The following is a 13,139-nucleotide window of genomic DNA, read 5'->3' as shown; positions in this document are numbered from 1 at the left end:
TGTAGTTATATAATCCTTTTTCCATGTAGCTTTTAAATTTGTCATTCTGATGTTAACACTGTATTGAAATTTCTTAACCTACTGTGATTGGCTTGGCTCTTGCCCGAGAACTGTACGTACATTTGGGCTGATACAGCAGTTGCATCAGTATCCCCATGGTCAGCTCTTTCTCCTGTAACTCTTTTGCGTTCATTTTACATTTCATTTTAGCATTGTCACTTCTTTTTGCTGCTCTTTGATCTTTTTTGTCCAGCGTCCTCTTTCATTTGTTATTTTATTTCTTTATTTTGTGGTACTGGTTGTTCAACTCAGGGGGTACCCTACCACTGAGCTACATTCCCAGTCCTTTTTAGTTTTTATTTTGAGATAAGGTTTTGCTAGGTTTCTGGCCTCCAACTTGTGATTCTTCTGCCTCACTCCCTGAGTTGCTGGGATTATAGGCGTGCACCACTACACCTGGCTTCATTTACTTGTTTTTTAATGTTGTCATAGGAGGCAAGGAGACAGCACAACTACATGCTTTGTTGTTTTTGTCTAAAAAGATGCAAGTGGCCAGTCACCAATAGACTTTGATTCGACAGGATTGGTCACAGATCATGGTGTACATTTGTTATCTACATATTGATTCATATACTGAAAAGCTAGAAGTGCTGTACATAATCACCCATAATTAATATACCACGGTAACTGAAATTTGAACGGTTGTTGGGTGTTAAGCAACAGTGTAAAAATTGGTGTTTTTGCTGGGTGCAGTGGTGTACGCCTATAATCCCAGAAGCTCCGGAGTCTGAGGCAGGAGGATTCTGAGTTAAAAGCCGGCTTCAGCAATTCAGCAAGGCCCTAAGTAACTTTGTGAGACCCTGTCTCAAAAATAAAATATAAATAAGATTTGAGATGTGACTCAGTGGTTAAGGGCCCCTGGGTTTAATCCCTAGTACAAAACAAAAAAACAAAACCCCCCAAAACCAAAAAAACCTGGTGTTTTTTAGTGAAACCATGGTAACTAAAATATGTATGTATGTCAGAATATACAAAGCAAGGACTGTCTGTATCTAGAAATTTTTTTGCTTTCCTATCCATTCCTAATCAAATAATTTAGCATTTTGATTGAGGTCTTGCTGTCTTTGACCTCATAGTCTAAAGCATGATTCAGATTTGTTTTATTAACTTTTTATATTCATAGCTTGGTATTTTCTCTCCTCAGGTCATATTCCCAAAGCTTGGATTAGCACTGCTATGGACCTTCTCATAGATGAGTAAGTGATACTTAAAAAGTCTAATCTTAACTTTACTTTCCAGATGCTTTGTTTAGATTAAGCCTATAAATCTTTTTTTTTTTTTTTAAAGAATTGAAATAAAAAACAAAACTAGAGATGGAGGGAATCAGTGTTATAAGAGGGTGCCTATCCTTCCCCTGTCCTGTCCTGACTGGGAAACCTGTGTGGTAGCTACTACTCCTCAACTGTTTGTGGGATCTAGCCGAAGCTGAGCTTATTCTAAACTATCGTTCAACCCACTCTGTGATGTACTTCCTCTATCATATTTAACACCTGGATATTGAATGCTGAATACAGTTGGGTTCATCTGCTTTAACTATGTCTTTCTAGTAGTTCTAGAAGGTGGTACTTTCAAAATTTATTTGAAAATTTAAACCATTAAAAGTTTTTCTGAGAGGAAAAATCATTGTATATATTTTTTGAATACACAATATTTCCATAGCTTAAAATTCTAGAAGGTAAATAAGTCAGGCATGGTGGTGCACATCTATAATCCCAGGGACTTGAGAGGCTAAGACAGGAGGATCACAAGTTTGAGGCCAGTCTCAGCAATTAAGTGAGGCCCTAAGCAACCCTGTCTCAAAATAAAAAATGGGCCTCGGAGGTAGCTTAGTTGTAAAGTGCCCCTGGGTTCAACCCCCAGTACCAAGAAAGGAAAAAAAAATCTAGAAGTTCTATAAAAGAGTTAACAGTGAAAAAGACTCCTTCTGCTCCTGTTTCCAGTCACCCAATTCCTCTTCCCAGAAGCAAGCAGTGGGAAACTATTTTCATTTTTTGGCAGGTAACTTATACTAAATAAATTTTTGAGTTGCATGGACCATTCCCTCTCTGATTTTTCTCTTCAACAGTCATTATTCTATGGTATTTTGTACATACCAGTGCTGTGGTCTCACGCTTATGTCACCTGTGAGGCAATCAAAATTGAGCAAGGTGATAATCAGCTGGCAGCACTGGGGTGTATTGTTTCACTTATTCCCAGATGTTTTGCATCTAGATAAAGGTTTAATCTAGATTTGCTGATAAATGTGCTTCCCTAAGAGTTTGATCTTTCAGTTATTGTTTATTTCCCTGGGAGAGTTTTTTATGTCATATATGGGATAAGCTAATGTCAGTTTTAGGGAGTTGGGTATATTGACATGGATATTTAAGAAATATTAGTTATTAAGTCTGTAGACATACTACCCCCGGTGCTGGGATTGAACCCAGGGGTGCTCTACCACAGAGATACATCCCCAGCCCTTTGTTTTTTTAAACAAAATTAAAAATATATATATTTTCCTTAGTTATAGTTAGACATTTATTTATTTATTTTTATGCTGAGGATCAAACCCAGTGCCTTGCGTGTGCTAGACAAGTGCTCTACCACTGAGCCACAACCCCAGCCCCATCCCCAGTCCTTTTTATTTTTTTATTTTGAGACAGGGTTTCACTAAATTGTCATGGCTGGCCTTGAACCTGCAATCTTTCAGCCACAGCCTCTTGAATAGCTAGAGTTACAGACATGTGCCATCATGCCTGAATAACCTAAATTTTAAAACTGGGTCAAATGAAAGATAAAAATAATATTTTATTATTTATAAGTAATAATACCTTTTGTCCTTTCACTCAAAAAATGTTTTGTTTGTATGGCCTAGTGCCTGGCCTTATATCTGTCCTTCGGGTATGTCAGACTCTTGGTAAATGCTTACTTAGAAGTTAAACCTCCATCATTTATTGTTGGCCCCAGTACATGTCAAGCACTGTGTTGGGCACTCCTCATGTAAACTGTTTTCAATCATGTACTAGTCCTAGGAGGTAAAATGAAGAGACTATGCTGTGACATGGACGAGGGAAATGAGTAGGATAGGTGGGTGATTTGCCTAGTCACAACATTATAAATTGCAGAAAGAGATTCAAATCCTGGTTTTCATAATTGACACTTGTGTGGTTAAAGGATTATGATTTGCTAATTGATTGATTCAAGGTTTTGATAAGATGTCAACTTTTAGTTTTATTTAGCGTTTTTTTTTGTTTGTTTGTTTTGGGGTACCGGGAATTGAAATAAGGGGCACTCATTCACCAAGCCACATCCCCAGCCCTATTTTGTATTTTATTTAGAGACAGGGTCTCACTGAGTTGCCTGGGGCCTCACTTTTGCTGAGGCTGACTTTTTTTTTAAATTTTTTTAATATTTTATTTTTAGTTTTGGGCAGACACAACATCTTTGTTTGTATGTGGTGCTGAGGATTGAACCCGGGCCGCATGCATGCCAGGCGAGCATGCTACTGCTTGAGCCACATCCCCAGTCCCCTGAGGCTGACTTTTAACTCGCAATCCTCCTGCCTCAGCCTCAGGAGCCACTGGGATTACAGTTGTGCACCACCTCACCTGGCTATTTAACATTCTAACAGATTTTCTTAAATTGCTTAAAAAATAAAGAACAAGTTTTAGTAGCATGTGCTTTTCTTTCTTTCTTTTTTTTTTTTTTTCTTTTTAAATTTTTTTTTAGTTGTAGGTGGACACAGTACCTTTATTTTATTTTTATGTGGTGCTGACGATCAAACCCAGTGCCTTACTTATGCTAGGTAAGTGCTCTACCACTGAGCCACAACCCCAGCTCCCAGGAGCATGCATGTGTTTTAACTTCTGAGGAACTGTTTATAGGGTATACAGATCAAGCTGAAATCTAGTCCAGGAGAGATCCTAGTCATGCTTAATAGTTTTTAAATATTAAACTACAAAGTAACAATAGCAAACTTTGACCCAGACTAGGTAATTAAGCTTACAGGCTTGTCTTGTTTTCTCCTCTACAGTAAATGATAGTGAAGATTTGGAACACAAGGAACCATAGGGCCAGTTTAGGCCTACATTTCCCCCAAGGTTCCCTTATGTGTCTCCTAAAGAAGGTATTAGGGAAAGACCTCTTGAGGGGTAAAAGGGTAGAGGACTCTTAGCATTCTTATTTAGAAATAGGTTTGTCTTTCATTGTGGAGTCCCAAATCTGTTAAATGTTTAGATTGTATCTTCCCATGGGATTAAATGGTACGTTTGCTTTTCCTAGGCAGTTTCATAGGCCCCTTGACACCATAAGTGGCCTCTTGAGCCTCCCGTTACTCTATCATATCTGGCTGTGCGGTGTCTTCCTCCTGACGACTTGGTACATCTCATGGATACTATTCAAAATCTATGCTACAGAGGTTAGTATTGAGTTTTTTGTTAATACTAGTGTATTAACAAAATTTTGAAAATGCAAGTGGATTTTTAGTAGAGCAATGATCAGCATGTATGCCCAAAGCAATTTCAGTTTTGAAACTTTATTCATTTGGTTTTGAAACTTTATTAGGGGCAAATTATTTATAACCATCATTTATTTTGCATTTTTTTTTCCTGAGGAATTAGTATTGGTATTCACTTAACTTTTAGAAATTAAACTGAATGGTACTTAGTGTACTTTATTTATAGTCTTGTTCTCTTCTGCATGCTTCCATTTTAGTATTAAATGCATATTAAAGGGGCCTGACTTTTAAATTAATTTAATTTTATTTATTTTTTATTGGTTGTTCGAAACATTACAAAGCTCTTGACATATCATATTTCATACGTTTGATTCAAGTGGGTTATGAACTCCCATTTTTACCCCGTATACAGACTGCAGAATCACATCGGTTACACATCCACGTTTTTACATATTGCCGTACTAGTGACTGTTGTATTTTGCTATCTTTCCTATCCTCTACTATCCCCGCTCCCCTCCCCTCCCATCTTCTCTCTCTACCCCATCTACTGTAATTCATTTCTCTCCCTTGTTTTTTTTCCCTTTCCCCTCACATCCTCTTATATGTAATTTTGTGTAACAATGAGGGTCTCCTTCCATTTCCATGCAATTTCCCTTCTCTCTCCCTTTCCCTCCCACCTCTCGTCCCTGTTTAATGTTAATCTTTTTCTCATGCTCTTCTTCCCTGCTCTGTTTTTAGTTGCTCTCCTTATATCAAAGAAGACATTTGGCATTTGTTTTTTAGGGATTGGCTAGCTTCACTTAGCATAATCTGCTCTAATGCCATCTATTTCCCTGCAGATTCCATGATTTTGTCATTTTTTAGTGCTGAGCAATACTCCATTGTGTATAAACGCCACATTTTTTAAATCCATTCATCTATTGAAGGGCATCTAAGTTGGTTCCACAGTCTAGCTTTTGTGAATTGTGCTGCTATGAACATCGATGTAGCAGTATCTCTATGGTACGCTCTTTTAAGGTCTTCAGGGAATAGTCCGAGAAGGGCAATAGCTGGGTCAAATGGTGGTTCCATTCCTAGCATTCCCAGGAATCTCCATACTGCTTTCCAAATTGGCCGCACCAATTTACAGTCCCACCAGCAATGTACAAGTGTACCCTTTTCCCCACATCCTCGCCAGCACTTGTTGTTGTTTGACTTCATAATGGCTGCCAATCTTACTGGAGTGAGATGGTATCTTAGGGTGGTTTTGATTTGCATTTCTCTGACTGCTAGAAATGGTGAGCATTTTTTCATGTACTTGTTGATTGATTGTATATCCTCCTCTGAGAAGTGTCTGTTCAGGTCCTTGGCCCATTTGTTGATTGGGTTATTTGTTTTCTTATTGCTTATTTTTTGAGTTCTTTGTATACTCTGGATATTAGGGCTCTCTCTGAAGTGTGAGGAGTAAAGATTTGTTTCCAGGATGTAGGCTCCCTATTTACCTCTCTTATTGTTTCTCTTGCTGAGAAAAAACTTTTTAGTTTGAGTAAGTCCCATTTGTTGATTCTTGTTTTTAACTCTTGTGCTATGGGTGTCCTATTAAAGAATTTGGAGCCCGACCCCACAATATGTAGATCGGAGCCAGCTTTTTCTTCTATCAGACGCAGAGTCTCTGATTTGATATCAAGCTCCTTGATCCATTTTGAGTTAACTTTTGTGCATGGTGAGAGAAAGGGATTCAGTTTCATTTTGTTGCATATGGATTTCCAGTTTTCCCAGCACTATTTGTTGAAGATGCTGACCTTCCTCCATTGCATGCTTTTAGCCCCTTTATCGAATATAAGATAGTTGTAATTTTGTGGATTAGTTTCTGTGTCCTCTATTCTGTACCATTGGTCCACCTGCCTGTTTTGGTACCAGTACCATGCTGTTTTTGTTACTATTGCTCTGTAGTACAGTTTAAAATCTGGTATTGCTATACCTCCTGATTCACACTTCCTGCTTAGAATTGCTTTTGCTATTCTGGGTCTTTTATTTTTCCATATGAATTTCATGATTGCTTTCTCTATTTCTACAAGAAATGCTGTTGGGATTTTGATTGGCATTGCATTGAACCTATAGAGAACTTTTGGTAGTATCGCCATTTTGATGATGTTAGTTCTGCGTATCCATGAACAAGGTATATTTTTCCATCTTCTAAGATCTTCTTCTATTTCTCTCTTTAGGGTTCTGTAGTTTTCATTGTATAAATCTTTCACCTCTTTTGTTAGGTTGATTCCCAAGTATTTTATTTTTTTGTGGGGTGGTTTTCCTCATTTCCAGTTCAGAAGATTTGTTGCTGATATACAGGAATGCCTTTGATTTATGCGTGTTGGTTTTATATCCTGCTACTTTGCTGAATTCATTTATTAGCTCTAGTAGTTTCTTTGTAGACCCCTTTTGTGTCTTCTAGGTATAGGTTCATATCATCCGCAAATAGTGATAATTTAAGTTCTTCTTTTCCTATTTTTATGCCTTTAATTTCTTTCATCTGTCTAATTGCTCTGGCCAGTATTTCGAGAACTATATTGAATAGAAGTGGTGAGAGAGGGCATCCCTGTCTTGTTCCAGATTTTAGAGGGAATGCCTTCAGTTTTTCTCCATTTAGAATGATGCTAGCCTGAGGCTTAGCATATATAGCTTTTACAATGTTGAGGTAAGTTCCTGTTATCCCTAGTTTTTCTAGTGTTTTGAACATAAAGGGATGCTGTACTTTGTTGAATGCTTTTTCTGCCTCTATCGAGATGATCATATGGTTCTTATCTTTAAGTCTATTGATATGGTGAATAACGTTTATTGATTTCCGTATATTGAACCAGCCTTGCATCCCAGGGATGAATCCTACTTGATCATGGTGCACGATCTTTTTGATATGTTTTTGTATCCTATTTGCCAGAATTTTATTGAGGATTTTTGCATCTAAATTCATTAGGGATATTGGTCTGTAGTTTTCTTTCTTTGAGGTGTCTTTATCTGGTTTGGGAATCAGAATGATATTGGCCTCATAGAATGAATTTGGAAGTTCTCCCTCTTTTTCTATCTCCTGAAATAGATTGTGGAGTATTGGTATTAGTTCTTCTTTAAAGTTCTTGTAAAACTCTGCTGTATATCCATCCGGTCCTGGGCTTTTCTTGGTTTGTAGTCTTTTGATTGCTTCTTCTATTTCCTCACTTGATATTGGTCTGTTTAGGTTGTTTATATCATCCTGACTCAATCTGAGTAGTTCATATGTCTTAAGGAATTTATCGATGCCTTCACTATCTTCTATTTTATTAGAGTATTGGGTTTCAAAATAATTTCTAATTATCTTCTGTATTTCTGAAGTGTCTGTTGTGATGTTGCCTTTTTCATCCCGTAAGCTAGTAATTTGGGTTCTCTCTCTTCTTCTCTTTGTTAGCGTGGCTAGTGGTCTATCAATCTTATTTATTTTTTCAAAGAACCAACTTTTAGTTTTGTCAATTTTTTCGATTTTTTCTTTTGTTTCGATTTCATTGATTTCAACTCTAATTTTAATTATTTCTTGCTTGTATTTGCTGCTGATTTGTTCTTCTTTTTCTAAGGCTTCGAGGTGTAGTGTGAGGTCATTTATTTGTTGGCTTTTCCTTCTTTTAAGGAATGAACTCCATGAAATGAATTTTCCTCTTAGTACTGCTTTCATAGTGTCCCAGAGATTTCGATATGTTGTGTCTGAGTTTTCATTTACCTCTAAGAATTTTTTAATTTCCTCTTTGATGTCTTCTGTAACCCTTTGCTCATTCTGTAGCATATTGTTTAATCTCCATGTGATGTAGGCTTTTTCCTTTCTCATTTTATTATTGATTTCCAATTTCATTCCATTATGATCAGATAAAATGCATGATAGTATCTCTACTCCTTTGTAATTGCTAAGATTTGCCCTGTGACATAATATATGGTCTATTTTTGAGAAGGATCCATGTGCTGCTGAGAAGAAAGTGTATCCGCTTGATGTTGGGTGGTATATTCTGTATATATCAATTAAGTCTAAATTATTAATTGTATTATTGAGCTCTATGGTTTCTTTATTCAACTTTTGTTTGGAAGATCTGTCCAGTGGTGAGAGAGGTGTGTTAAAATCTCCCATGATTATTGTGTTGTGGTCTATTTGACTCTTGAACTTGAGAAGAGTTTGTTTGATGAACGTGGCTGCACCATTGTTTGGGGCATATGTATATTAATGATCGTCAAGTCTTGTTGGTGTATGGTTCCCTTGAGCAGTATGTAGTGTCCTTGTTTATCCCTTTTGATTAACTTTGGCTTGAAGTCTATTTTATTTGATACAAGTATGGACACCCCTGCTTGCTTCCGGGGTCCGTATGAGTGATATGATTTTTCCCAACCTTTAACCTTCAGTCTGTGTATGTCTTTTCCTATCAGATGAGTCTCCTGTAGGCAGCATATTGTTGGATCTTTTTTTTCAATCCATTCTACTAGCCTATGTCTTTTGATTGGTGCATTTAAGCCATTAACATTTAGGGTTACTATTGAGATATGGTTTGTATTTCCAGCCATATTTGATTACGTATGTTACTTAACATGATTTGTTTTTCCTCTATGATTAGTTTTTCCTTTACTGTACTACCTCCCGCTGTTGGTTTTCATTGTTATTTTTCCTGTAATGTTTTGCCAAGGATATTTTGAAGAGCTGGCTTTCTAAAGTTGCAAATTCTTTTAACTTTTGTTTATCGTGGAATATTTTATTTCATCTTTAATCTTGAAGCTTAATTTCGCTGGATACATGATTCTTGGTTGGAACCCTTTTTCTTTCAGCGTTTGAAATATTTTGTTCCAGGATCTTCTAGCTTTCAGAGTCTGTGTTGAAAGATCAGCAGTTATCCTGATTGGTCTACCCCTAAATGTAATCTGCTTCCTCTCTCTTGTGGCTTTTAAGATTCTCTCCTTATTCTGTATGTTGGGCATCTTCATTATTATGTGTCTTGGTGTGGATCTCTTATGATTTTGTACATTTGGTGTCCTGTAGGCTTCTAGTATTTGGATTTCTTTTTCTTTTTCTTTAAGAGAAAGAGAGAATTTTTTAATATTTATTTTTTAGTTTTCAGCGGACACAACATCTTTGTGCCTTTGTGGTGCTGAGGATCAAACCCGGGCCTTACGCATGCCAGGCGAGCGCGCTACCACTTGAGCCACATCCCCAGCCCCTGGATTTCTTTTTCATTCTTTAAGTCTGGGAAGTTTTCTAGTATTATTTCATTGAATAGATTGCTCATTCCCTTGGTTTGGACCTCTATACCCTCTTGTATCCCAATAACTCTTAGGTTTGGTTTCTTTATGTTATCCCATAATTCTTGGATGTTCTGCTCATGATTTCTTAACATTCTCGCTGAGCTGTCTATGTTCTTTTCAAGTTGAAAAACTTTGTTGTCTGAACTTCTATCTTCTAAGTGTTCTACTCTGCTGGTAATACTCTCATTTGAGTTTTTATTTTTTTTATTTTTTTTTAATTTTTTTTTTTTAATTTTTTAGTTATCGACGAATACAACATCTTTGTTTTGAATGTGGTGCTGAGGATCGAACCCGGGCCGCACGCATGCCAGGCGAGCGCGCTACCACTTGAGCCACATCCCCAGCCCCTCATTTGAGTTTTTAATTTGGTTTATTGTTTCCTGCATTTCTAGGATTTCTGTTTGTTTGTTTTTTATATCCTCTATCTCCCTATAGAGTTGATCTTTTGCTTCTTGGATTTGTTTATGTAATTCATTGTCGAAGTGATCTTTCATTGTCTGAATTTGCTGTATAATGTCTTCCTTGAGACTCCAGATCATCTGAAGCATGTATATCCTGAACTCTTTGTCTGACATTCCATCAGCTGCAGATATTACCTCATCTAATGTTGAATTGACCTGTATTGTTTGTGGTCCTTTCTTTCCTTGTCTTTTCATACTGCTCATGATTCTTTCTAGCTTTGTGAAACGGTTGTGTTAATGTTTTTCCCCTTATATATTTGTATTGTTCTTGTATAGCTCCAAAATACCTCTTTTGCGGAGAAAGACAATGTTAACAGTTCCCAATATCAACAGTACATTATCTAAGCACAAGTTTTCATTATTAATACATTTATAGTTAGATTCTAAGTCTATAGATATTGGTTTTAATTATTACTTAAGAATATATTCATTAGTTTTATAAAAGGCATACCATATCTGGTGGCATATAGAAAACTTAATTTCAGACGAAGGATGTTATACTTAGAGGGAAAGGAGTGAGGGTATGAGGTTAAACTAACTTAGCACCTTTGGAGAACTCTAACCAATAGACTGGTAATTTATGGAAGAATGTATAGACTCAACCTCCTATCTGTATTTAGATAGTTACCCTATGTATAGATAGCAAAATTTAGGAGATTGAAAGTGGGATAGAGAGAATACGAATGAAAAAAAAATAACAAGGAAGAAAAGAGAAATAAGAGAGAAGGAAAAGGAAAGTAAGATAGAAATAAAGGAAAAAATGGGGGGAAGGTGGGGTATATGCAATTCCTCTATATTATATTACTTTGGTAATTCGGTTGTTCATGCACAGTTCTTGGTTTCACATATGTTGAAGTTGTGGAAGAGAGAGAAGAAAAGAGAGAGAGAAAAAGAAAAGAAAAAAAAAAAGGTCTCAGAACACTGTTTTCCTTGCTTCCTATAGGTGGCATTTTCTATTCCTAGCTTGAGCCTCTGTATTCAGGGTGGTGGGTATAGCCAGTGTGAAAGGAAATGAGCTTCCACCTGTATCTTCCCTACTCTAGTCTCTGAGGTAGAAACCAGGTGCCTGTACAGTTGTTGTTTTGCGTTGATAGCTACAACCCCCAAAAGCTTGTGGGAAATATTTTGAGTTATCGCAGCTAAGGGTGGGGGAGTTGGAAACCAGGTACCTGGATCAGCCGCGCTGGTAGCCACTCCCCCTTTGATGGGTTTTAAGGGTTGATGGGCTTCCTCTGGACTAGCACACTACTGGCACACGGGGCGGGGCCGGGCTTCCTCCTCCGGTCTGGCTTGGCGCTGGGCGGCTTCCTCCTCCTGTCTGGCTTGGCTGGCGCCGCGTGCCTACCTTTTTTTAAAATTAATTTTATAGATTGTTGATGTGGGTACTATTAAAATATTTGGTTTTTTTGAAAGAAAGCATTGAAGAGATGATTTTGAAAATTGAAGTGATCTGGATAATTTCCACAAAAAGTTTTTTAGATTGAGAATTACATTGTTTTTAACATTCAAGTTTTTGTTTATTTGTTTGTTTTGGTACTGGGGATTGATCCCATTGGAGCTTAACCTCTGAGCTACTTCCCCAGTCATTTTTTGTTTTTTTTTTTTTGAGATAGGGTCTCACTAAGTTGCTGAGGCTGGCTTTAAACTTTGAATCGTCCTGCTTCCTGAGTCACGGGGATTATAGGCACACAGCACCATGCCTGGACTCTTCCAAGTTTTTGTCTTAGAAAATGAATGTTTCTATTTCATTTTACCATCTTTGTAGGTTTCAGTGACATCTGAGAGAATCTTTGTTTCTAAAATTTGTTTCAATTATTAGAAGTCAGAGTCTAATAACACTGGGACAGTAACATTTTCTAATCTCGTGTTAGGGTTTATATAACTTTAATGTAACCTGTTTTTGTGAAGAGATGTTAATTTGGTTGTATTGTTCCTTTTATAATTTCAGTTAGTGCTTACTAACTGAATGTAACAAGGTCATGAAAGTAATCATTTTTGTATTCTTTATATTTGACTGTATTTGATAGGCTCATGTGTTCCCTGTTCAGCTACCATTTGCAGAGGAGTCAGATGAATGCCTCCCAAAAGTTTTAAACAGCAATCCCCCACTCATCATAAAGGTACCTGGACTATGCTTTTTGTGTCTTTACACAGTTATCTCTAACTTATCTTGTAGAACCAGACTAATATTTATCATATTTAAGAATGTGTGTGTGTGTGTATGTGTGTGTGTGTGTATTTTTACGGCCTAGAATATTTTAGTACTTTTGTTTTTAAGACAAGGTCTCATTGTGTTGCCTAGGCTGGGAACTCCTGGGTTCAATTGATCCTCCTGCCTCAGCCTCCCAAGTAACTGCGACTATAGGTGCATATGCCATTTAAGCTAACTAATTCTGTATTCAGATAAGATAAAAAAGATTTTCCAACTGTAAAATTCAATGGTATCCAACTATATGCCTCAGTTTTTCAGATTGTTTTTGGTAGCAAAGTGTTTTTTAAATCGTTAGATCGAGACTTTTTTTTTTTAAACTCATAGTATTTGTTGACTTTTATGATCAAAGATAATGTTTGGTAGAATATAGACATTTATGAACTCTCTTTAAATATGAATTACTGATAATGATTATAAAACAAAAAAAAGAAAAAAAAATTTTTTTTGGTGCTGGGAATTGAACCCAGGGATGATTTACCATTGAACTACATCCCCAGTTCTTTTTTATTTTTATTTTGAGATAGGGTCTTGCTAAGTTGCTAAGGGTTTCACTGTATTGCTGAGGCCGGCCTTGAACTTCTGATCCTCCTACCTCAGGGTCCTGAGTCACTAGGATTACAGAAAGGCATGTGCAACCTTGCCCAGCTTGTAAAACAAATTATAATCAAAAAAATTTAAAAGAAGTTGGGATAAG

At 36.9% G+C, this 13,139-nt stretch overlaps 1 protein-coding gene across 1 annotated transcript in view; it reads left to right on the top strand.

Annotated features, from left to right (window-relative positions):
• Ndc1 (NDC1 transmembrane nucleoporin) overlaps nt 1-13,139 on the top strand; it is a 59,474-nt gene that overhangs the window by 15,225 nt on the left and 31,110 nt on the right. Inside the window, exons 7-9 of the mRNA XM_046450859.2 lie at nt 1,205-1,256; nt 4,318-4,453; nt 12,261-12,353. Of these exons, the coding sequence (XP_046306815.1) occupies nt 1,205-1,256; nt 4,318-4,453; nt 12,261-12,353 (281 nt within the window). The remainder of the gene's footprint in view (nt 1-1,204; nt 1,257-4,317; nt 4,454-12,260; nt 12,354-13,139) is intronic.

The sequence above is a fragment of the Marmota monax genome, unplaced genomic scaffold, assembly GCF_021218885.2.
Source record: "Marmota monax isolate L192 unplaced genomic scaffold, Marmota_monax_Labrador192_F-V1.1 WCK01_AAM20220418_F8-fsc00023, whole genome shotgun sequence".
Lineage (NCBI taxonomy): Eukaryota > Metazoa > Chordata > Mammalia > Rodentia > Sciuridae > Marmota > Marmota monax.
Note: the sequence above shows the minus strand (reverse complement) of the source record. Positions and strands in the feature narration are given on the sequence as shown.